The 26,164-nt window shown below is 35.6% G+C and overlaps 2 protein-coding genes across 5 annotated transcripts in view; one reads left to right on the forward strand and one right to left on the reverse strand.

Annotated features, from left to right (window-relative positions):
- LOC123530060 (cyclin-dependent kinase 20-like) overlaps positions 1 to 10,498 on the reverse strand; it is a 28,683-nt gene extending 18,185 nt beyond the window's left edge. Inside the window, exons 1-3 of one of the 3 annotated variants that reach the window (XM_053521868.1) lie at positions 10,357 to 10,498; positions 2,442 to 2,585; positions 492 to 565 (exon numbers count right to left, since the gene is read on the reverse strand). In XM_053521868.1, coding sequence (XP_053377843.1) covers positions 492 to 565; positions 2,442 to 2,516 — 149 coding nt within the window. In that variant the 5' untranslated portion in view covers positions 2,517 to 2,585; positions 10,357 to 10,498. Of the gene's footprint in view, positions 1 to 491; positions 566 to 2,441; positions 2,586 to 10,247 lie in introns of all 3 variants that reach the window. The other 2 variants (XM_053521866.1, XM_053521867.1) reach the window with 2 other exon arrangements.
- Positions 10,499 to 10,600: 102 nt separating this feature from the next.
- Positions 10,601 to 26,164, forward strand: part of LOC123530058 (uncharacterized) — a 46,707-nt gene continuing 31,143 nt past the window's right edge. Inside the window, exons 1-6 of one of the 2 annotated variants that reach the window (XM_045310746.2) lie at positions 10,601 to 10,809; positions 14,232 to 14,402; positions 19,013 to 19,165; positions 22,874 to 23,068; positions 23,478 to 23,584; positions 25,111 to 25,541. In XM_045310746.2, coding sequence (XP_045166681.2) covers positions 10,711 to 10,809; positions 14,232 to 14,402; positions 19,013 to 19,165; positions 22,874 to 23,068; positions 23,478 to 23,584; positions 25,111 to 25,541 — 1,156 coding nt within the window. In that variant the 5' untranslated portion in view covers positions 10,601 to 10,710. The remainder of the gene's footprint in view (positions 10,810 to 14,231; positions 14,403 to 19,012; positions 19,166 to 22,873; positions 23,069 to 23,477; positions 23,585 to 25,110; positions 25,542 to 26,164) is intronic. The other variant, XM_045310747.2, reaches the window with a different exon arrangement.

Raw genomic sequence — 26,164 nt, forward strand, 5'->3', positions numbered from 1 at the left:
AAAGACAAGACTTAGTGCGGCCCATTGTAAATTTATAGGTGGGCCGATGGTCTAGTGGTAACACGCTTGGCTGTCAATCCAGAGGTCTGGGGTTCGAATCCCCGTCCAGGCACTGGATATTTCTGAGATGCTCTTGAGTGTCTCCCACCTAACAAGAGACCTGTACTGGTTCTTCCCAGGAAAGATGGCTTTTCGTGTATCTGTGCTATACATCAGCCACGTTAAAGAACCAGACTGTCTATTCGCAAAGAGATAGGCTATGTTAGCCGGACACATCTGTATCTAAAACTTTCTCTCTGTCTGTTCTGGGGGCTTTATCTCATTCTGTCCCTCTGGTCAGATCGCTCTGTGTCTGTACTAGTAGAGGATGAATTTCGCGCCCTGTGTGGGTATGTCTGCTATATGTAAAGCGCCTTTGAACGTGTTTATCATGAAAAGGGCGCTATATAAATCTGGTATAATAATAATAATAATTTGTAGGTAACACTTACCTGAGGGCAGTATTTGGAATTCCATCCTCCAATTTTCTCAGAGGTATTTTCTTCAGTGCAACTACCTCACCACTCTGAAACAACCAAAACACATCATCTAAAAACACATGTCACAAGAGCTGTCTAACAGCAGCGTTCTCTACTTTCTGAAACTCTTCAAAATAATGCCGGCTCACATACAAAAGCTTACATACGGTACAAAACTTCAACCAAAATTTCTGTTAATAAAGGGTTATTTTTTGACAGAGTTGCGTAACTTGTCTTGGTAAGTCATCATCATGATGCTGAAGACATTTGTGAAGTTTGAAAGCATTTGACCTTGTAGTTTCTGAGAAACCTGTTTATATGTAGAAAATTTGTGATGAATAATGAAAGGGCAACAGCAAAAGCTCTACAATTTGAAATTTTCAAAGAGTTTGTAAAAGAATTAGGGTATAGATGTCAAAGTCTATCTGGCTGGTTTGAACTTGGCTAAGGTAACATTTCCATGAATATTCTGACTAAGTTTGATGAACACAGGATAAGTACCGCTTAAATTGATAAGTGGATATTGTAAATTTTCACAATTCTAAATAATTCAAGAGGAATAACCCAAAATGGTATATGTTCACACTGAATGAATCTCTAAAACAAAACAATTGTTACAAAGATTTTTATTTGATATTTTACTGATAACCTTCCTTAACTTTTAGACATCATGGTATTTGTGGAAAATAAGGAAATTTTATTCATTAAATGAAGCAGTCTTTTTTCATAACATGTAAATATGTTGCTTACCAACAGAAAAAGAACTAGCACTTGACATACAAACTGTCTATATAAATGCAACTGGATTTTCATATAAGTTAATAAGATACAGGGCAGTACCCAACAAATCCAAGTAGAAATTCTGCAGGGCAAGTGCAATTCTGACTAAGATATAATAAATAGCAAAGCAGAAGCATCTCAACAATTGAAAACTGAAGTTGATTTATTTGTTCTTTATCCTTCTCTTTCCATTTATAACATTCCCTAATATGATTGCTTTAGCTACATGCTCAACAGTCTATCAAGATTCCTGTACATACCATTTTCATCAGACTTCAAAATAGGCACTGCAGATGAAAACTGTGTTTCTTTAGTTAATTGCAGGATAAGTACAAACTGCAGCAGTGAAAATTCTAGCAGCTTGTTTGTTTATTTGTTTTGGGTTTAACGCCATTTTTCAACAGTATTTCAGTTATGTAACGGCGAGCAGTTAACCTAACCAGTGTTCCTGGATTCTGTACCAGAACAAACCTGTTCTCCACGTAACTGCAAACATCCCCACATGAATCATAGGTGAAGGACAAATGATTTTAGACAGAATGTCTTTTATCAAATCGTCACGGAGAACATAAGCCTCTCCCAGGGCTTGAACTCATGACCCTGCGATCCTTAGATCTGCGCTCTCCATACTGAGCTAAGCGGGCGGGCTTTTTTAAGCAGCTTGTCCTACAAGACTACTTTCTTTCAACCAATCTGATGAGCCCTATATAAGAGAACCCCCATATCGTATCAAGTGTTAAACTCACGTCAGATAAGGTTTTTTTACTACACTGTAAGGTGGAAAGAGGCCTGGGCCTATTATTCAGAAAAACAGCTTGGTTTTTGGGCACAGGAGAAGTAAAACCCAGAGTTCTAAAATCAAAGTTGTGGAAGAGGCTATCTAAATGGCCTCTACCTAAAAGAAAAAAAAAAACACTTACATAATTAAAATGATGAGATAGATTAGTTAAATATAGATGCATTGTCTTGCAACATTGTAAGAATCAGCATGACTTTTAACTTTAATGCAACTAGCAATCTGTTTGATTACTTCTATATCAGGCAAAGGGCATGTAAGATTTACAACTTCAATTACGTGTAATTAATATTTGAACTTTGACTCTTCAAATATAGAGAGAAAATCAGTCTATCTTTTGTCAATACCTCAATATGTTTTGCCTTCAGCACAATACCATGGGCTCCCTCTCCAACTCTACCAAGTATAGTGTACTGTTCCATTTTGTTTCTTTAAATACTTTTTACTCATCTAAAACACCACATTGTGCTTACATTTCACACTTACTTCATCTGAAATATGGAAATGAAAAGTTCAGGAATAAATTTCAAATTGTACATGATTTGTCTGTTAAAGCATTTTGGATTGCATTTGTTTTTATTATATACCAACAAATTTTCTGTCTGAAATTCAACTAATGAAGAAAACAAGAAGCTGCATTCAATAAACGCTTGATGCCCCCAGTGGCATCCTTGTCGATAGATTTTCAACCTAAGTCCAAAACAAGGTCAAGGTCAAACTGAGGTCAGGTGATGTCTGAAGATGAGGAATGGTCACAGTTTACATCTGTATTAGTATCAATTCATTCTTGTAAGGGGTATTGATGCTCGACGAAACGGTCCCATTTGGTTAACCAAGAGATGGCCCATATAAAGCAACCTAAGTCCAAAATGAGGACAAGGTCAAACAGAGGTCAGGTGATGTCTGAAGATGAGGAATGGTCACAGGTTACATCTGCATTAGTATCAAGTCATTCTAGTAAGGAGTATTAATGCTAGAGGAAATGGTCCCATTTGGTTAACCAAGAGATGGCCCATATAAAGCAACCTAAGTCCAAAATGAGGTCAAGGTCAAACTGAGGTCAGGTGATGTCTGAAGATGAGGAATGGTCACAGGTTACATCTGCATTATTATCAAGTCATTCTAGTAAGGGGTATTGATGCTAGACGAAACGGTCCCATTTGGTTAACCTCGTATGGACGGACGAACGAACGGACAGGACAATCACTACTAGTATATGCCTCCCGCATCAGTAGATGCTGGGGGCATAAAAACATGTATTCAACTCCCTTCGGATACAGAAAAATATTCAATGGTTCATTCAGTTGTGACATCATTGATAAAATATGACATCAGAAATGATGAAATGACAGCATCTTGACGTTCCATGCATCAAAGAGTCCACCTTTTGAATGTGTTTTCAGTCATATTTGCCTAAAGTTATTTTCAATTCTGGCTGATATAATTTTAGAAATACGTACATGTTTACAAAAAAAACCCCTGTCATTAAAGCAGTAACTTGATCTACAACGATGCATATATGTCTCTTGTGGACTTTTCCAGGCCTGATCACACTTGGCACAAAAGCTTCATGGGATACAGGCCTGGAAAAATCCTGTCGATTCAAATGTAGGGATAACATGCGTTTTTTTGTGTTATAACATCTGCAGAATCCCGAGGGATTGGTTGGTGCCCGAGCCCGCCAGGGCGAGGGTACCAATGTATCCAGAGGGATTCTGCAGATGTTATAACATGAAATGAAAATGCACTTAACGCTATTCTAGCATAAAACAAACGCATCCCGAGGGATTCTGCAGATGTTATAACATGAAATGAACATGCACTAATGCTATTCTAGCATTAAACCTGTAAAAACTGATAAATGAATACAAAGTCAACGCCATTAAATTTCCACGAAATGTGCGGGAATGTCTGAGTTGTCTTTTACGTTGACGTCATTTTGTTTTGAATTATCCGTTTTGGGGCCGAATGACGTTTACGCTTTGACACGGAACGCGCGTATATGAAAAGGTGTTATAACAGAAAGTGAGCGCGAGAATCTCTCTGTTAACACACATTTTCTCTCCTGTTAAAACACCCCCGAAAAGTGACAAGAACAGCAGTTACTAGAATACAACATTGCAGATAAAGGTATTGTTATAATAACCCATATTATACTAATAAGAAATTACATATTGACTACCGTTTATTCATCAGAAAATCAGTATTTTTTGTCATATAATAAATGTCAACATCTTGAGAACCGAGACTATAATGATAACATTAGTATACTTTCACACAGTGATAGATTTTAGAACTTTCTCTGATGCTAATAAGGTGCACCTGGAGGTCAGGAACTTGTTTCCCTTCAGTGAAAAGAGAACTTCATTCATTTCCTCAAAATGATTTATCACTCAAAAAGGCTAAAGGAGAAGTTTCGAGCAAAAATAATTAACTCTTTTTAAAAGATAACAAGACCGCCGCCAAGCGGGGCAATATACGCCCAAAGGCTTACATCATAGGATGGGAGCAAAATTTTAAGAACTTGACTGTTGAAGCCCCAAAGGACTGGACCAACAAAAGGAAAACTTCAAAAAACAAATCTAAGTCCACAAAAAAAATATCCAAAGTCTACAAAAAAAAATCCTTATCAGGTACAGGTATGTTAAAATACACCTAAAAATTGGAGGAACCATCCATGTTGTACCACAGAAAAGTGGTCTCGGTTTTTCCCTACGGCCAATAATAAAAAAGTTTCAAAATAAGCTATTTATAGTAACATAAAAGGGAAGTAATTAAAAAAAATATATATTGTAAGTACAAACAAGAGCACCGCCTTGCGGGTGCTGACGCTCATCTGATTTTTTTTGTGTAATAGAAATATTGTCCTACCCATGATTTTCTAAGTCTAAAAAGGGCCATCATTCTTGCAAAAAGCAGGATAGAGTTATGTTTCTTGATGTTCAGTGTCCACTTATGATGGTGAAAAACTGTTGCAAGTTTTAAAGCAATAGCTTTGATAGTTTATGAGAAAAGTTGACTTAAACATATACTCAACCAAGAAAATGATTTTCTAAGTCCAAAAGGGGCAATAATTATTGCAAAAAGCAGGATGGAGTTATGTTGCTTGCTGTACAGGGTCAGCTTATGATGGTCAACAAGTGTTGCAAGTTTTAAAGCAATAGCTTTGATAGTTTAAGAGAAAAAGTTGACCTAAACATAAAACTTAACCAAGAAATCTGATATTTTCTAAGTCCAAAAGGGGCCATAAATCTTGCAAAAAGCAGGATGGAGTTACGTTTCTTGCTGTACAGGATCAACTTATGATGGTGAACAAGTGTTGCAAGTTTTAAAGCAATAGCTTTGATAGTTTAGGATAAAAGCTGACCTAAACATAAAACTTAACCAAGAAAACTGATTTTCTAAGTCCAAAAGGGGCAATAAAACTTGCAAAAAGCAAGATGGAGTTATGTTTCTTGATGTACAGGGTCTGTTTATGATGGTGAACAAGTATTCCAAGTTTCAAAGCAATAGCTTTGATAGTTTAGGAGAAAAGTTGACCTAAACATAAAACTTAACCAAGAAATCTGATATTTTCTAAGTACAAAAGGGGCCATAAATCTTGCAAAAGGCAAGATGGAGTTATGTTTCTTGCTATACAGGGTCAGCTTATGATGGTGAACAAGTATTCCAAGTTTCAAAGCAATAGCTTTGATAGTTTAGGAGAAAAGCTGACCTAAACATAAAACTTAACCAGGCAACGCCGACGCCGACAACCGCTCAAGTGATGACAATAACTCATCATTTTTTTTCAAAAAATCAGATGAGCTAAAAAGAGATCTGCCAAAATAAAACAAGAGCACCGCAATGCAGAGCAATATACACAAAGCAAAGTCATATATGACCTTTGACCCTTAAGTGTGACCTTGACCTTGAAGCGAGTCATCCGGAACATGCGCTCTGCACATCGCTACAATGTAGTGAACATTTCTGCCAAGTTTCTTTGAAATCCTTCCAGCAGTTCAAGAGTTACAGAGCGGACATGAAACAAACTGATATGACTTTTGACCCCTAAGTGTGACCTTGACCTTGAAGCAAGTCATCCGGAACATGCGCTTTGCACGTCGTCTTGGTGTGGTGAACATTTGTGTCAAGTTTCTTTGAAATCCTTGAAGGGGTTCAAAAGTTACAGAGCGGACACGAAACAAACTGATATGACCTTTGACTCCTAAGTGTGACCTTGACCTTGAAGCGAGACATCCAAAACATGCACTCTGCACATCATCTCGGTGTGGTGAACATTTGTGTCAAGTTTCCTTGAAAATATTGCAAGGGGTTAAAGAGTTACAGAGCGGACACGAAAATTGCTAACGGACAGATGGATGGACGATCCTACATATGGATACTTATGTGGCTACTCTTTTGTTCTCTCTATTGTTCTTTTAGCCACGTAAGAGAAAAATAGCCACATAAAAGCCTTACGGAATGAATGACATCAAAGAAAAAGTACAGTTACCTATTGTTCCTATAGCCACCAAAGTATGCAAATGTGAGCTCGGACGGACAGACAGACGGACACCAGCGTCATAACACAATACGTCCCTTCGGGCGTATAAAAACTGAAGAGAAATTGTTTAAGTCTGTAATTTATATTCCTAAAGAAAATGCAGTGAACAGCAATTGAATAACATCACTGTGGTTGCATTGCCTCCTTGAGTATGGCAGATACAGAAGAGCATAGGTTCCAGGAATGTTAAATGCAAGGGAAGCTGTGACTGCTATGAAAAGTTAAGTTGTAAAAAATGGAATAAGAAATGATCATTTTCAGATAAAACAGACACCATACAAGACATTTTCAGCAGAGCAGAATCAAACAAGAGCTGTCCATAAGCCAGCCAAGCTCGACTATTTGAAATATTGTCACAGAAGCAGGAAATTATTACCCAAAATGTTAAATATCAAAAGAGTTTTAAGTTCGAAAGGGGACATAATTTGACCAAAATACATATCAGAGTTATGGGACTTGGTGCTATCAACTAGTTTTATAACCCTGAAGAAACATATTAAGTTTCGATTCAATATCTGCATTAGTTTTGGGGATAGTAACTTGCATGTAAAACTTTAACCAGAATTTTCTAAGTCCAAAAGGGGGCATAATTTGCTCAAAATACATGTTAAGAGTTATGGAACTTGACCCAGTGAGGTTGGTAATTGACCTAGAAAAAGAATAAATAAGTTTCAAAGCTATATGCCTTTTGGTAATAGCTGTATGTACTTGCACGCAAAACTTTAACCAGGATTTTCTAAGTCCAAAAGGGGGCATAATTTGCCCAAAATACATGTCAGAGTTATAGGACTTGGTGCTATCAACTAGTTTTATAACCCCAAAGACACATGTGAAGTTTCAATTTAATATCTGTAGTAGTTTTGGAGATAGTTACTTGCATGTAAAACTTTAACCAGGATTTTCTAAGTCCAAAAGGGGGCATAATTTGGCCAAAATACATGTCAGAGTTATGGGACTCGACCCAGTGAGGTAGGTAATTGATCTAAAAAAGGAAAAAATAAGTTTAAAATCTATATGCCTTTTAGTAATAGCTGTATGTACTTGCACGCAAAACTTTAACCAGAATTTTCTAAGTCAAAAAGGGCGCATAATTTGGCCAAAATAAAGGTCAGAGTTATGGGACTTGGTGCTATCAACTAGTTTTATAACCCCGAAGACACATGTGAAGTTTCAATTCAATATCTGCATTAGTTTTGGAGATAGTAACTTGCACGTAAAACTTTAACCAGAATTTTCTAAGTCCAAAAGGGGGCATAATTTGGCCAAAATACATGTCAGAGTTATGGGACTTGACCCAGTGAGGTAGGTAATTGATCTAGAAAAAGAAAAAATAAGTTTTAAATCTATATGCCTTTTAGTAATAGCTGTATGTACTTGCACGCAAAACTTTAACCAGAATTTTCTAAGTCCAAAAGGGGGCATAATTTGGCCAAAATGAAGGTCAGAGTTATGGGACTTGGTGCTATCAACTAGTTTTATAACCCCGAAGACACATGTGAAGTTTCAATTCAATGTCTGCATTAGTTTTGGAGATAGTAACTTGCATGTAAAACTTTAACCAGAATTTTCTAAGTCCAAAAGGGGGCATAATTTGCTCAAAATACATGTTAGAGTTATGGAACTTGACCCAGTGAGGTTGGTCATTGACCTAGAAAAAGAATAAATAAGTTTCAAAGCTATATGCCTTTAAATGATAGCTGTATGTACTTGCATGCAAAAACTTAACCAAGGTGTGACGCCGACGCCAACGCCAGGGTGAGTAGAATAGCTAGACTATTCTTCGAATAGTCGAGCTAAAAATTGTACAGAAGAAGAAGAGAGCAAATACTTTTCAATAAAAAATCAGCTGCTGTGTGGCCATAGTAGATTAAGAAATCATTGGTCGAAAATCGATAAGAACTCATCCAAATACTGCAAACAATGCCAAACCCCAGAAACAGTTGATCACATTATTTTCAAATGTTTAAGCTTCGCTTCATAAAACCATATACTTGAAAAGACAGCTGAGGTATAAGACAGCTGAGGACATACTGTACAGGAAAAGTACAGACTGCAGCACCATTTCCCTGTCCACACTAGCAGAAGAAATTGAGGATGTGACAGACACTGCAAAACAACTTCCTTCAGAGCAATATTTAATGTTTATATTAATTTGTTTTAGCTCGATTGTGATGAAAGCTTCAAGCTCATTGTAACCACTCTCGAGTCCGCTTCCTGGAAAAACCAGTACTGGTGTCATATGAGAAGTCATATGGTTGTAACCCCAGTGGGGCTCGAACCAATATTTAATAAGAAACAACAGTGAAAAAGCACATTAGGTTAGCAACTTATGATGACAACGATAGTATTGAATAGTTTGAAAAATCTGAATCCTTTAAACTTGCTCTGAGATTTTGTCTTATTTATATTAAGATTCAAATGGTTTACCCAAACTAATCCAACTAATTGTATGCGGGTCGCGATGTTGTTATAATTTTTGCACAGGTCAATATCTCTCCTCCACGTACAACCCACTTACCATTCAAAACAATGCATTAAGTTTTCTTTCTATGTGTATATAACCAGTGACGCAAATCGCGTCACTAACTTTGGAGGCTTTAAATACAAATTTAACCCCAATTTTTCGCACTAAAAATTACATGTCTGGAAAGCTCATTCCAAATACAATCATTATATGTTCTAAGTAATGAGAAAACCTCTGTTTTGTAGGCATAACACTATCAAACTCCATGTTTGCCAGTGTGTTTTCCGCTTACATCGTTAAATTTCTACCTCAGTCATGAAAAGCTGTGTATGCATCGATCAGTTTATTTTTAAACCCTGTTATGCTCCGCGCATTTCAATGGTTAAACGTTTATACATTTCAAATTTACAATATGTATATGGAAGGTGTCATTTAACTTTTAAGGTTGCCATTTTTTAACTTTTGTTTATCTTTGGGCATTATTAATCATTGTTTACGTTTTCCTAGTGAAAAATAACCACACTTAAATGAAAAAAATGTCTATATAAAACTATAAATCATGAAGTTTAAATCCCATCACTTTCCACCACAGTTTTGATCCAAACTACTTGAGACGTAGAGACAAACATATGAGCCGTGCCATGAGAAAACCAACATAGTGGGTTTGCGACCAGCATGGATCCAGACCAGCCTGCGCATCCGTGCAGTCTAGTCAGGATCCATGTTGTTCGCTAACAGTTTCTCTAATTCCAATAGGCTTTGAAACCGAACAGCATGGATCCTGACCAGACTGCGTGGATGCGCAGGCTGGTCTGGATCAATGCTGGTCACAATCCCACTATGTTGGTTTTCTCATGGCACGGCTCATATGGTAAATGTCAGTCTGTGAAATCGGTCTGCTTTGCAGTCGAAAAATTGAGACTATACATAAACTTGATATTGAAATTTATTGTCTTAATATTGTTCTGTCAAAAATGTTTCCTTTGTATTTTAACAAACATACAGTAACTTCAGCTCTAACTGTGGATGTAAACAAAGTAAAATAATAAGTACTTCATATCCGAAATTTGTATACTTTTCTCTTTAAATTTCTAATTGAATTATCGCAAAGCAAATGAACGTAGATAAAGAAATTCTACAAACCCTCTAATTTACATACGTATTATTTCTTTATACAGTTGAAATACACGTCATACAGCCTATCATATGCGAATTATTCGCATTTATTCCTGAAATAATTGGATTTTGTTACCAAAACAACTTCGGATGCCTTCTGTTTCCTACGTTAAAAAGTACTTCGCGACGCTTCATAAATGTATGCGCCACTTTATAGGTTTCATCCGTCTGATATTGAATTTAATTTATTGACTGTGCAAGTTATTTTACTTCAATAAATTTGACTTTTGAGATACACATCACGGTACCAATATTCCCCCTGTTTAGCATCTTTGATCCGATAATAAGAAGACGTCAAAAATCGTCAGCGCTTAGCAACGTCATTAGACGTCATATGAGCGAGATGCGGATACAACAAATGCGGCTGCAATAAAACGCCCATTGCATTTAATTTTCAAACTAGAATAGAATGGGTTAGATTGGAATTGAAATGACCACTGTGTCTGTCGTAGAGTGCGTCTCACCCGTGTCACTCAGGACATGTGGTTCATCAGTCAGCTCACTCCTTCTGAACAGGAAAAGGCTGCAGGTTGGTTTTTAGTTTTAGCATGAATGTGGAGAAAATCTGGATTTTTTTATTTATCATAGACTCTAGGACTGCATTCTGACACCAAAATCGTATGAAAAAGTATGAGAACTTTTAACAGATATAAAGTTTGAGAAAAAATAGGCCTTTTAGCTGATTCTGTTCAAACTTTGTGACGCTATTAAAGCCACGAAAAAACTCTTTTTTCATAATTATGTAAGAAACTTCTGTAAAAATTTTTTGTAAAAGGCTTAAATGAATGATTTATACAAATACCGCTAAATGGCAGTGTTAATCGGACATAAATAAATTTAGATCTAAGTTGTTTGCCATGGGTGCAAAATATTGGACTAATTTAACTTACAAAGCAACGGTCTAAATATTTTACTTTTAAAGGCTGAATTGTATCTTTTTAGAAATAATGTACAAATTGGTTTTAATCTCTAAACGGATGACAATCTTTAACCCATTATCCGGTATCATTGGTTACTAGTTTTACATCTATGAGTAACCCCGTCTACCTCTCAAGTTTATATCTAGGGTAACCCCATTTACCTCAGGTTTACAACCAGGGGTAATCCCATTTTCCTCAAGTTTGCATCTAAGAGTAACCCCCGTTTACCTCAAATTTACAACTAGGAGTAACCCCGTTTACCCGTCAAGTCTAAATCTAGGGGTAATCCTGTTTGCCTCAAGTTTACATCTACGATCGAGTGAAGCCATTTACCTCAAATTTACATCCAGGAGTAACCCCGTTTACCTAAAGTTAATAATAATAATTATAACTTTATTTAAAGAAGGTAACACATAAAGATATATAACAGTGTTAGAACATATTAAACATCTTAAGTTTCAATGTGGTCTTCTGTAAAATTAGTACTGTAACAACAGTTCAACACAAAAAAATAGATAAAAAACGATTATCTAATTACAAAAAAAAAGACAGAATTTAAGTGATAAACATTTGAATTCAACATTCACTCTTGACAAACACTCCATTTAATTAGAATTTTTTTTATACTTTTATATCAATCATAAAAAAAGAAGAAAAAAGTCAAATCACTCAGATAAACATTCATCCACACAAAAGAAAAAACAATAACAATGGCAGTAAAAAATATGCAGCTTATTCAGATCCTAATAGATATTTTTTATATTTGTTTTTGAACGAAGAAAATGAATCCAAACAACAAATATTCTGTGGAATGATATTCCATACTTTAGCACTCTTATAGCCAAATGACCTTTTCATATAATTTGTGCGATATTAATTTAGGTATTAAAATATCATTATGTACAATTGATCTAAGGCCATAAATTTCATTGCTGGAAAATGTTAAAATATCAGATATGTAAGATGGTACAAGATTTTTTGTAGTTTTATATATCATTACTCCAGAATGGTATTTGCATCGTTCAGAAAATTTCATTAACATTTCAGATTTACTTGTCTGCAGTTCTTTATTCAAAACAATTATAGCAACTCTTCCTTGAAGTGCAAAAATCTTATTTAATGAACCTTTACTGCCTGTATACCAAACTGTACAGCAGTAATCTAAAACAGACAAAATATATGCATTGTAGAATAGTTTTTTTCATATCCTCTGTTAAAAAATAAACAATCCTTTTCAAAAGTGCAATTTTTGAGTTAACTTTTAAACATACTTTATCTATTTGTTTATCCCACGAGAGTGTACTGTAGATATAAATTCCTAAAACTTTTTGAACTTTTACATTTTCTATGATAGATCTACCAATAGTTAAGTTCATATTGCTGCAATTGCGTTGCTTGTGTTTTGTACATATTAGCATACATTTTGTTTTTGATGGATGTAAAAGCATGTTGTTTGAAAAACACCATTTTCCAATTTTATTTAAGTTTTCTAGGAGTTTATTTTCAACAATTTTCATATCATAATCAGATTCATATATTGTCGAGTCGTCAGCGTATAGGTCAATATTACCTTCGTTTGTTGATAATGCTATGTCATTGATATAAAGTAAAAATAACAGGGGACCGAGAATTGACCCTTATGGAACGCCGGAAGTAACGGTCATTTATTCGGATTTGAAGTTACCAACTTTGATCAACTGTTTCCTGTTAGATAAATACGACTGGAATAATTTAATTGTACTATCTGTAAATTTATACAATCTTAGTTTATGTAGTAAAATAGTGTGATCAACAAATTCAAATGCTTTCCTTAAGTCAAGAAATACAGCACCTACACATTTTCCAGAATCTACGTCTTAAAATTTTAACCAGGCATCTATTAATCGCGTAAGAGCTGTATGGCATAAATGACTGGGTCTAAATCTAGTTTACATCTAGGAATAACCCCGTTTACCTCAAGTTTACATCAAGGGATCGCTCCGTTAACCGAAAGTTTACATCCAGGAGTAAACATGTTTACAGATTATAGCGATTTTATTATTTGATTATTATATGCCATCTTAACTTTCTTTGAACAGTTCTAGCAAGTAGAAAGAAAACCGGACAAATTTTGCGTTTATTACACATCCCATTGTTCGCATCATAAGAATACTGTTCAAGAGGGATGTCATTACTAGAGGCAGGAAGGTCTAATACGTATCAGTTGCTCCAGCTAGAGGTGATGATGATAATGATAATAATAATAGCGAAAATTCATATGAGGACGATGATGGTGTTTTATTTTATGTTTTTCGGTGGTTTATCGAAATATAACGGTGAATTATATCCTGATAAACTCACTGGCCACTCAGTGAAAATTATCAAATCTGATACCCGGATTAACGTCAAAAAGTTTACCGAGCGTACTGAAAGCCGGAAACAATATGACGATGACGTCGTTAAAATGACGTCATCTTTGCGATGCTTCCTGATAAAAATTCCCGCAAATTTCGACATTTTATTGAAATAAACACAACAAAAGTAGAGTTTTAGACATAAAATAAACAGAAAAATTGTTGGTATCGATGTAATATCACGGTAATTTCACTCGTGAACACCAAAAGTTGTTATTTTCACTCGTGGCTGCGCCACTCGTGAAAATATCACTTTTGGTGCCCACTCGGTGAAATTATAACGTGATATTACACCGAAACCAACAATTATCCTCTATGTATTGAAAAATAATATCTTGAGATTTTCATGCGCTCAGTAGCATATTTGTCACGTGGTTAACCACAAAATTTACTGAAAATGAAACAGAAATAGGTATTATCATGTGGTGCTTGAAAATCATTTGAATCATAAGAAAATAAGACTGTTTATATCTGTACTGGTAAAAGTTCTGATATGTTTTCAGATTAGCCATGTTTATCTTGATTTTAGAAAAATCAGTTGACTCATAAGAATGAAAGATGTTTATATCTATTTTGGTAAAATTCCTGACATGTTTTCTACATTAGCCTTGTTTGTCTTGCTTATATATCTTGTGTAGTCGAAGTGCATATCTCCGAGAGTACGAAGTTCTCAAAATAGGCCATCTTCTCAAGATATAAGGGACGGCGGATTAGAAGCAACATTGGTGTCCTCGCCGATTCCTAGTCCGATTCCCCGTGCTACGATTTCATTGTGGGGAGGCCGTGCATCAAGAAATAAAATTACAAAGGTAAACATAACATCTTTTATAATGCTATCATTAAAAAACATTTGTTTGTGGAAATACAACCTACCCGTAAAAATCGCTGCGATCCATCTTTTTTTTTTTTACATAACTCATTCAAAAGAACTCCAAGCTTGTTAGTATCTACTTTTTATTTAGAATTTCTTAAGAAGTTTTGAATTGATATTAGTCTGCCTATATATCCAGAAAAGTGGCCTAGAAATTGCCTTTGATGGCATTTTTTGTTAATGCCCGACAGCCATGTTCATTGTTAACTTTATAAAAATTGGAAAAGTTTCAGGGGGGCTGTCGCCTTCTAAGGGTCATAGTAAGGTCACAGCACAAGGCCAAAGGTCAATAAGTGCATTTTGTTATAAACGTCAGATTTTCGCCACTTTTGTTACCTTTTAATATAGTTTTTCGGTAATAATTATGAATTTGAGAAGTAAATAAATTACTTCGTGTATATTTATTGCATTTGAGGCTGGCAAAATTCAAAACGATTAAAGTTTTTTCTATAGTATGTGCTTAATTTTTCGTACGCTCTGATTTTCTGTTCATTTATAAAAGCTATCCTTTTCATGTTTGATATTCTAAAACTTCCGTTTCCAGGCACTTTTTAAAAAGGCTAGTTGATTGCCTGTATGATTGTCTGTATGAACAGTACAAGTAGAAAAAGTCTTTGGCGCGTATTATAAGACTGGTACAATTAAACTTCGTTTGCTCGAATATCGATTATTCGCTTACTACTGGCTCGAACTCATCGTCAGGTCTATATAATGCGTACTTCACGTTGGCTTGTCCTACTGATATCTCGAACACATTTTGTTTGTCCCGTCGAGCTCTAGCGAACATATAGTTTGACTGTAATAACTGTTGATAGATCTAAAGATTCCTTCGGAAGTATAGAACTCAGTTTGATTAAGTCTGTTTGTGAGATAGTATGAAATGTAATTCTCTCAAGCATTATCTAAAATGGTCAATGCTGTCAATTAAAAATCTATTCAAGTCGCTTATGCATGTGCTGTATTAATTTCAGGAATGTGTGGGTGTTGAGAAATACCATCTATGTATAAAAATTAAGCGATATCAAAGTTTAAATATAGATATTAGATAACTGCAAATGTTATGTTGTTTTTAATTTTATTCCATTAGATTGAAATTGGTACTCTTCATATTTTTGAATTAGCTAAAAATATTACTTTGCACATTAACGTTAGGCTAATGTAAGAACTGGTAACCGTTCTTCATGTGTTTTCAATATCTACAATTTTGTAACTACCGGTATTTGTTTATATTAGTTCTATAAATGTCGTAACTTCAAAAAGGCTTAATAATTGTCAGTGACTTTGAAAGTATATCGAATATTATTAGTATTATCTTTATGACTGTGAATATAGGGGGCAGCATGTTTGTTCTCCTGTTACAACGCCTTTAGATTTCCGAGTATTTGGCTGGTGATAGGACCGGGTAGAGCAAACGTACCAATGTATCACGAAGGAATCTGATGTTATAAAATGAAACAAATGCTCTTCTCGTCATGTAGGAAGTTATTTTTACACATTATATATCTCTTAGTTACTATCGAAACACCATATTTCACCATTTTGATTAGCTGAACCATCATCTGTTAGTAATCATGAAGATATCAAAAGGTATATTTTAATATTTTACTGAATGCGACTTAATGCTACTATTATGAAAAATCTAAAGCAATCTTTCTGATGTTTTTATATCTTTATTTTTACATTTTAATGTGTAAAACATCTGAATGACTAATGTTTCAGTTCCACGATACTAGCTTTCTCTTCACAATGTAATCAAGGACATCCTGTCTGAAACTAAATAAAATAATGCAAATATCGCATTAAGAGCTTCGGTGATAGTTCTTGAAATGTTCTACTTAAGAAATAATATATCTCATTGGTGATTTGTCGCTGAATAAATCACTGTTTGGAGTTCAGATGCGAAGGAATTATATCACGAGGGCGTAGCCCGATTGATATAATGCTACGCATCTGAACGACAAACAGTGATTTATTCAAGAGCAAATCACTAAATGAGATATATTATTTCGATTCTAACACGTTATCAAGGACTTTAAAGTACACCTTGTCGGCATGCATTAGATATTTGCCCGTTTTCAATTGGGCTCTTTTCCAGGACGTCGTTACGCCGCTTGACGCTATGACGTAATAGTTGTGACGTCAGAACAGTGAATTGTTGTTTATTCTAACATGGCTCGATTTGATTTCCAGTTAAACAAAGAAGAAAATCAAGCTCGATATATTCTGCGATAAACAACGGTTGACGCGCGGACCGGTAAGAGAGCATTATGACGTCATAATTGACGTCATATTGCCGCATGACGTTCGATACATTACTCCTCGCGTAAAGGAAGTCCAGTATAATATCTATTAAAATATATCAATGAGCATGTCAGAATGAAAACAATCAAGGCTTTCTTGTTATTTATCGTCTAATTTACCACGGTTCATCGTTCAGATGCTTCAGTATTTAACCACTCGGGCTGACGCCCTCGTGGTTCAATTCCTACGCATCTGAACTCTGAACCGTGGTAAATCAGACGATAAACAACTCGAAAGCCTTGATTATTTGCTAAATAAATCACTGTCTCCAGCCTTCTTTGTAGCCTATAATAGGAAAATGAATCGGATCGTGTTAGAATTAATTACAAATACATAAAATATGATGATAAATTTCTGACCGATAATAGGAAAAAGGAAAGAAATTACAGCAAATCAAAGACATGGTGTATAGAGTACTTAGTTGAATTCCAACAGATCTGTTCTGTTTTGTTTATTACCGTACATGTACTGTGTACACCTATTATGTGACCAATATTTCAGTTATTCCTCTAAAATGGTCCTATTTAACCATCACCTCGTGGGCAAATTAACATAAGTCTATATAATATAATGAATTATCACCAGTATTGAAATCATTTCTTTAGGAGCTGGAGAAGCATTCCATATATGTAAATGTTACTTTCAACAGTATTTCAGTCATGTAACGACGGTCAATTAACCTAATCAGTGTTTCTGGAGTCTCTACAAGTATTAGCTTTTTTCCGCAAGTAACTGCCAACTTCTCCAAATATTTCAGAAGTGGAGGACGAAATTACTCCTGACAATGTCTATTATTATATCAAATCATCATGGAAAACATATACCTCTCCCGAGGATCGAACTCATGATCCCGCGTTCCTTAGATCTGCGCCCTCCTTATTAAGCTAAAATACTTGGTTGTATACATGACAGTAAAGTGATTTTAACTGTTTATGTGAGCAGTTTTATATATTTATATGTAATTCGTTTTCGTTGTAGCCTCCCTCCTCAAAACCAACCATATTTTCTCTTTCGCACACATTTATCAAAAGGTGTAGGCTACAATATGTAAATAATCTTTTGATAGTCAGTTCAAAGCTTAAATTCAAATTTTATTGCTCCCTCACTTTTGTTTTTATCTCTGTCAAAGTTTGACAGATTTGAGTGAAAATTGGACACATTGCTTAATGACCAGTTCAATTAGATAAACATAACAGCGATATCAACTGTGGGTACATTCACTGAGCCATTACAGTTCAAATGGGTAATCTAAAATTTGCAACTTGGTGCTGGTCTCTATGTGGCAAGTACTGCCATCTGCAGTATTAAACAATTTTGTCATTAACTGGTCTCTTTAATAACGTCCAAAACCTGATATAAATTTAACATGTTCATATTGAAAATATTGACGGATGTTCCATTTCAACTAAACATAGTTGAACATTCAGAATATGGTACTTTGAATTTCTGCTGTGATGAATTTACTAATTATGTGAAATTTAATTTAAGGGTTACCTTATTGTTACCCTTACGGTTAAATGAATATAATTCAGGCTATGCTCGTTTTTATGTTTTAGTATAATAAAATAATCATTAAACATTGTGTAGAACATTCATCCAAATCTGTCAAAATTTGGCGATAAAAGAAAAAAAAAAGAAAAGTTGTTGAGTATATTATTAATAAACGCACCATTTTGATTCCTGTAGAAGTCATTTTCAAAAGTTCATTTTTGACCTTGACATGTCTGTGACCTTGAAATTACATTAAAATAATCCTTGGACACGGCATACCAAAAAATATTTTTGCAGTTGATCCAAATATATAGATTAGCAAATATGTCAAGTATAACACACTTTGTCATCGTATGCCACTTTTTCCTAGATATATATTAATCTATATAATTTAATATATATAATATATATATTTTTTAATATAATCATCAGTTTTATTTACAGAAATACTAAAGGGCGTTGAAAAACAATATTTAAACCAATTTAGATGTTTATAACAAAAATGAGTGCACACCGATGTAGTTTATTCGTAAATGCACTAATTTGACCTTTGACCCCATTATACTGTAAGGAGGAACCCTAGAAGGCGACAGCCCCTTTTCAATTTCATGTTTGATCCTAATGAACACTTTTATAATAATATCCGAGCATTAACAAAAAATGCCATCAGAAGTCACATTTTACTCAGATATTGGCAGACTTTATTTAAATATTGTCTCATCAAAACAAATTATGTTCGTCTTTAACCGTTTTCAGTCCCCTTCGTCCAGATCTGTCGAAGCCATCGAGGTTGACGCCGACAAGGAAATAACACGTACACAATCGGCCTTTGCATCGGACCTATGTGTGGTCGGCTCAAAACCCAGACTTTATGGCATGTGGGAGATAACCGACAGTCGACCCATCACCGTAAGTTTAAACTGGGATACACTACATTAGCCAAAATGTTTTATCGCTACTTTATATGTCTGCATGTTCTTTGGAACGCAATGGTTTGCATGGATTCGAAATTGATTTGAGCTGTTCATATAAGTATTCATGGGATTTTCATTTATTTCTTCTTCGTTTTTAGTTTTAAGCAATTTAGAGTTAAACTTTAGCCATTTTAAAAAAGCATCGGACCTATATTGATTTTTACGGTGGTATGTTTAGGACATGCCATTATTTTTTTAGGATTAAATTATCTTGAGCGATCAACATCTTATCTCGTGCGCACGACATCTTATCTTGAGCGATCAACATCTTATCTTGAGCGATCAACATATTATCTTGAGCGATCAACATCTTATCTTGAGCGATCAACATCTTATTTCGTGCGCACAACATCTTATCTTGAGCGATCAACATCTTATCTCGTGCGCACGACATCTTATCTTGAGAGATCAACATCTTTTCTCGAGCGATCAACATATTATCTTGAGCGATCAACATATTATCTTGAGCGATCAACATCTTATCTCAAGCGATCAGCATATTATCTTGAGCGATCAACATCTTATTTCGTGTGCACGACATCTTATGTCGAGCGATCAACATATTATCTTGAGCGATCAACATATTATCTTGAGCGATCAACATCTTATCTCGTGCGCACGACATCTTATCTTGAGCGATCAACATATTATCTTGAGCGATCAACATCTTATTTCGTGCGCACGACATCTTATCTTGAGCGATCAACATATTATCTCGAGCGATCAACATCTTATCTCGAGCGATCAACATATTATCTTGAGCGATCAACATCTTATCTCGAGCGATCAACATATTATCTTGAGCGATCAACATATTATCTTGAGCGATCAACATCTTATCTCGTGCGCAAGACATCATATCTTGAGCGATCAACATCTTATCTTGAGCGATCAACATATTATCTTGTGCGATCAACATCTTATTTCGTGCGATCAACATATTATCTTGAGCGATCAACATATTATCTCGAGCGATCAACATCTTTTCTCGGTCATCTTATCAATATCTATAAAGGACCTTTGTGTGAATTCAGAACATTAGTAAAAACAAACGGCTGCCACCGTTTTTGTTTTTATTTAGATTATACTTATAACCGTTTCACATGTTTGCAGGGTTAGACATTTAAATAAGGTAACTGATAAAAAAAGGCAGCAAAAAATCAGTGATGATGCAAAGAAATAAATTTAAGTCCTTGACAAAAAAAAAGTATGTAGGCTTCGCTATGGAAGCCCTGGAGGGACAATTGATTTCCGTACTTCCCACTTCTGACTTCTAACTTTTGCACTTCTCACTTTCAACTTCTTGACTTCCTACTTCCTACTTCTAACTTCCACACTTCTGACTTCTAACTTCCGCACTTCTGACTTCCAACTTCCCGACTTTCGACTTCTGATTTCCAACTTCCACACTTCTTACTTCTGACTTTTGACTTCTTACTTCCTTCTTCTAACTTTCGCACTTTTGACTTCTAACTTCCGCACTTCTGACTTCCAGCTTCTTGACTTCATACTTCCGACTTCAAACTTCTACACTTCTTACTTCCGACTTCCAAAAAAAAGAAAGTTGGCAGTCAGAAGTGCGGAAGTTGGAAATCAGGAAGTTAGAAGTCAGAAGTGTGGAAGTTAGAAGTCAGAAGTGCGATAGTTAGAAGAGGGAAGTAAGAAGTCAAGAAGTCGGAAGTTAAGAAGTGTGGAAGTTGGAAATCAGAAGTCGAAAGGCAGGAAGTTAGAAGTCAGAAGTGCGGAAGTTAGAAGAGGGAAGTAAGGAGTCAAAAAGTCGGAAGTAAGAAGTGTGGAAGTTGGAAATCAGAAGTCGAAAGTCTGGAAGTTAGAAGTGCGGAAGTTAGAAGTCAGAAGTGCGGAAGTTAGAAGAAGGAAGTTAGAAGTAGGATGTAGGAAGTCAAGAAGTTGTTGGAAGTGAGAAGTGCAAAAGTTAGAAGTCAGAAGTGGAAAGTACGGAAATCAATTGTCCCTCCAGGGCTTCCATACTTCGCCCATATATTAAACGATTTTCCTTGTTTTCCCTTAATTCATACATGCAACTTTTCTGCGCGAATTTATCAGTAGAACTGAAATTTGTTGCTGTTCTAACATGCAGTATGCATCATTGGTTATGTTCGTTTGATTTTGAAGATAGGATGACCAATTATATGCATTGCTTTCCCAATTGATGTGATAAACTTGTACATGTACTTGTGGGAAGTTTAAATAACAGCAGAATAGGCGGGACCCTAATTAACAACTAGTCCGTATGTTTTACTGATGACCTAAATGCACACACAAAGGGCCTTAATATATATAAATAAGATGTCGTACGCTCGAGATAAGATGTTGATCGCACAAGATAATATGTTGATCGCTCAAGATAATATGTTGATCGCTCGAGATAAGATGTTGATCGCACAAGATAATATGTTGATCGCTCGAGATAAGATGTCGATCGCTCAAGATAATATGTTTATCGCTCGAGATAAGATGTTGATCGCCCGAGAAAAGATGTTGATCGCACAAGATCATATGTTGATCGCTCGAGATAAGATGTTGATCGCTCAAGATAAGATGTCGTGCGCACGAAATAAGATGTTGATCGCTCGAAATAAGATATTGATCGCTCAAGTTAATATGTTGATCGCTCAAGATAAGATGTTGATCGCTCGATATAAGATGTTGATCGCTCGAGATAATATGTTGATCGCTCGAGATATGATGTTGATCGCTCGAGATAATATGTTGATCGCTCGAGATAATATGTTGATCGCTCGAGATAAGATGTTGATCGCTCAAGATAAGATGTCGTGCGCACGAAATAAGATGTTGATCGCTCAAAATAAGATGTTGATCGCTCAAGATAATATGTTGATCGCTCGAGATAAGATGTTGATCGCTCAAGATAATATGTTGATCGCTCAAGATAAGATGTTGATCGCTCAAGATAATATGTTGATCGCTCAAGATGATACGTTGATCGCTCGAGATAAGATGTCGTGCGCACGAGATAAGATGTTGATCGCTCAAGATAATATGTTGATCGCTCAAGATAAGATGTTGATCGCTCGAGATAAGATGTTGATCGCTCAAGATAATATGTTGATCGATCGAGATAAGATGTTGATCGCTCAAGATAAGATGTTGTGCGCACGAGATAATATGTTGATCGCTCGAGATAAGATGTCGTGCGCACGAGATAAGATGTTGATCGCTCAAGATAAGATGTCGTGCGCACGAGATAATTTAATCTTAAAAAAAAATAACATATGTCCTAAACATAGCACCGTAGATTTTCATGGCGTTCGATTGTTTTTATATCGTTCCAATAATGGTCTGCTGATGAAAATAGTGTTGATCCTATTTCAGACCGAGCTTGCCCTTATGGCAGGTTGGTGGTTCTATACAGGTGTCTGTCCGTTCCGGAAATAATGTTCGGAGGGACAAATGGAGTGTTCCTATATCGTAGAATCTGGGAAGTCGTCGTGACGCTAAATGTTTCGGCGTAACTAAAATGAGTTTGTATGTACATAGGTTTAAGTAATGCAAAAGCTAGGTAACTATTATTTGTTATGACGACTTACAGCATATAAGCATATAATCAACAGAAACTACTTAACAATTTTTCCATTACAAATATGGCCTTTATTTTCCAAAGGCTTTGACATGTTACACACCCAGCGTTCCGAACGAGGATGGCCTCTTTGATCCAATACAAGCCTGCGATGACAGGATGTGCGGTACAACCCCGGACAACCCTCCTCCAAGCCTCACCAACTCCATGAGTGACATAGAGGGATTCGTCATGGACGGTCATAAGCTTATGTGCCCTGAAAGGGTTGAACCAGGTCATGTAAGTATATAATGTCCGAATGCTCCTCTCCCGGTATACACTGGTCCGTCAGCCAGTGACTCCAAAAAGAAGTTATAAGGAATGGTAGTATATTTCTAGAGTATTTTCACAAGAATTTAACACAGCTGTGAACAGACCTGGCTGGTTCAAGAAGTATAACTCTACCGGATATTGTATCGCGCATGTCTTTCGTTCGCTGGCCATGTCTACAAAAATAAGAAACAAAAGCAAAAACAACAACAACAACAAAAACAACAATAAAAAAGAAGAACAATACTAATAGTTCAAGAGCTAATTATTTTACCTCTGTTGATAATTGCAAAGCTACTTCCACGTACACTACATGTTTATTTAAAAATCATATACATTTGTATTTAGAAATAATTATCATTTTAATATTTATGAACAGAATCGAGATTTCAACCCTGGGTTTGTGAAGCAGCCGCAATATCACTGTGTTAAATGCCAAGGTCGTATCTTCGAAGAAGAAATGTCGCAAATCACCTTACAGAGGCGGTAAATACCTTGTCTTGCAATCTGTCTGTTGCGTTTGAATAAGACTTATATAAAGCACAGACTCATCAGTCAAAATTGAATATTCTTGATTTATGTTTGTTTGTTTTGGTTTAACGCCGTTTTTCAACAGTATTTCAGTCATGTAACGGCGGGCAGTTAACCTTACCAGTGTTCCTGGATTCTGTACCAGAACAAACCTGTTCTCCGCAAGTAACTGCCAACTTCCCCTCATGAATCAGAGGTGGAGGACTAATGATTTCAGACACAATGTCGTTTATCAAATAGTCACGGAGAACATGCGCCCCGCCCGAGGATCGAACTCGCGATCCGGCGATCCGTCGGTCTTGAGAAATACCTGTGAATATGAATCGCCAGACGGATCTTAATCAAACTTGGTGGTGCTTGGTCCCTATTAGATGTCACTAGAGCCAAAAATATAATTTTGAACCGCTTGTATATATTTACAGTGGAATTTAAGTTGACATTATATTTGTCTGATATTCTTTTTGACAAATATCTGTTACACATACCTTATTATATATAGCAACAAAATTGCATAGGACAAACTCCTGTAACCGAGAGCGGACACTATAACTGGTTATGGATGAGAGACGTCATTTTGACGACATTTTACACGATGTCGTTGCAATATAAATTCGTTACTGTCGATATTTTGTATATGATTAACTGATACAATCAATCAAGTAATCGATAGGTTATTGTATTTAGGTATATAATAAACAACTCATTAAACGGCAATTACATTCCTTGCGTGGTTATTAGACCTCAAAAACCTTTATAAGGTCATACACCAGTAAATATTATTCCCTATTATATTCTATATAAAACTGACCAAACATAGCTCAACCCATTTCAGAGAACAAATCCTTACCTCATTTTAAAGAGTTATGATAAAACTGATATAAAATGAAGAGAAAAGTAGGGCCATGTTACTCATGTATCTTCTAAGAGAGATTTCTCTTGTCACATTTACTGTAAAATCACATCAAAGTCATACTGCTATGACCTGGAAGTACTACCCGTACTAAAATTGAGTTTCACTTCACCAAATACAACCTCCTCTCCCATTTTTTCGACTAAAATGTCAAAAATACATCCACAATGACCAGCTTTAATTTAGACCTCTGTGGCCATGCCAAGTGAAACATTAGTGTTTAAAAACCTGTCCGCCATTATAGACCAGATGGCTCCCGCGCTGGTTCCTTTTACTATAGTTAGGCCTATACTAGTAAGCATGCGGGTAACGCCCTCGTGCAATATAGGCTCAGTCATGCTAATAACCACTTAAGGTCCGCCATTGCCTATTAAGTTTTAGCCCTTGTTGTCTGATATCGGCTAAATGTAGACCAATATCATAAACATGTGGATATCGATTTGCCGATGCTGGTTCGTTTTGTATATTCTCGTTTTTGTTATTCCATTCTTATTTCTGTTTTTTTTTTTGCTGTAATTAGAATACTAGTAAATGAAATAGGTACGTTATCAATTTTAATATCACCTTTCAGGGTAAGTTCAATTATAAGCCGGCATACCTCCAAACATAACGTTTCTGCTTATGCAATGAACGATTGTAAAGATCATCACATTGAGCATCAGTTCATGACGCCCAGACTTTCGGACACGTATGATTGCACTACACTTGACGAAAAGTCATCATTTTACGAAATTTACGCAGAAAAGAAACGCTTAAAGGCGGAAAAGGAGCGCTTATTGAAAGAACGGAGAGAGATACTTAAAGAAGAAAAACGAATAGAAGAACTGACAAAATTAAAAGAGAAAATACAAAGAAAAGAAGAAAGATGTAAGCAAATACTGAATAAGAACTATACACATGGATATTGTACAGTTAAAGAAACAGTAGAGATATTTGAGGACACGGTGAAAACAAAGACGACAGAGGCCGTTGAAGATCTGCAAAACAGTTACCTGGAAAACAGTAAGTAACTAGTCTGCTGTAATAGTCAAGAGCCCATACTCATTGAAATGTAACGAACGTTTAAATTAGTCAGTTTTCCATAAATTTGTCCATAGTGAATATTAATATGCTTTCATCAGCTGTAGCAGGCATATTCAGGCCAAGTTTAATAACAATCTGAGCTTATTGAAAAATAGGACATTTGTCGAAGTCATCCTTAGGATTTTAGAAGTAACGCCTTATACGGAATGTTGTATAATCAAACGAACGGTAAAACTAGCATTGAACAAGTGTTTCAACATGTAAGTCCTTTTCGTAACTCAAATTTCCTTCCGAATAAAAAAAAAAGAGTCAACTTAGTATATAAAATAGAGTTTTGGTCTCGTCAGTATTTGTATATTCAATGCATAACATCACAATTGCTATAGATATAGAACCGTTATAAGATGATTATTAATATATGGAAAAAATGAAGAAAGGAAAATTCTTGTTTCGAGATATGCGTTGTCTAATGTTAGGTATCATTTCGTCACTAGATTAAGGACTTTTAAGCCGTCCTTCCATTTTTGGTTACATAATGTACATTAGTATCAAAGCACGATCCTAGATTTATATAAAGGGAACATTAAACATTTTCCCAACAG

Source organism: Mercenaria mercenaria, chromosome 13 (assembly GCF_021730395.1).
Source record: "Mercenaria mercenaria strain notata chromosome 13, MADL_Memer_1, whole genome shotgun sequence".
Classification (NCBI taxonomy): domain Eukaryota; kingdom Metazoa; phylum Mollusca; class Bivalvia; order Venerida; family Veneridae; genus Mercenaria; species Mercenaria mercenaria.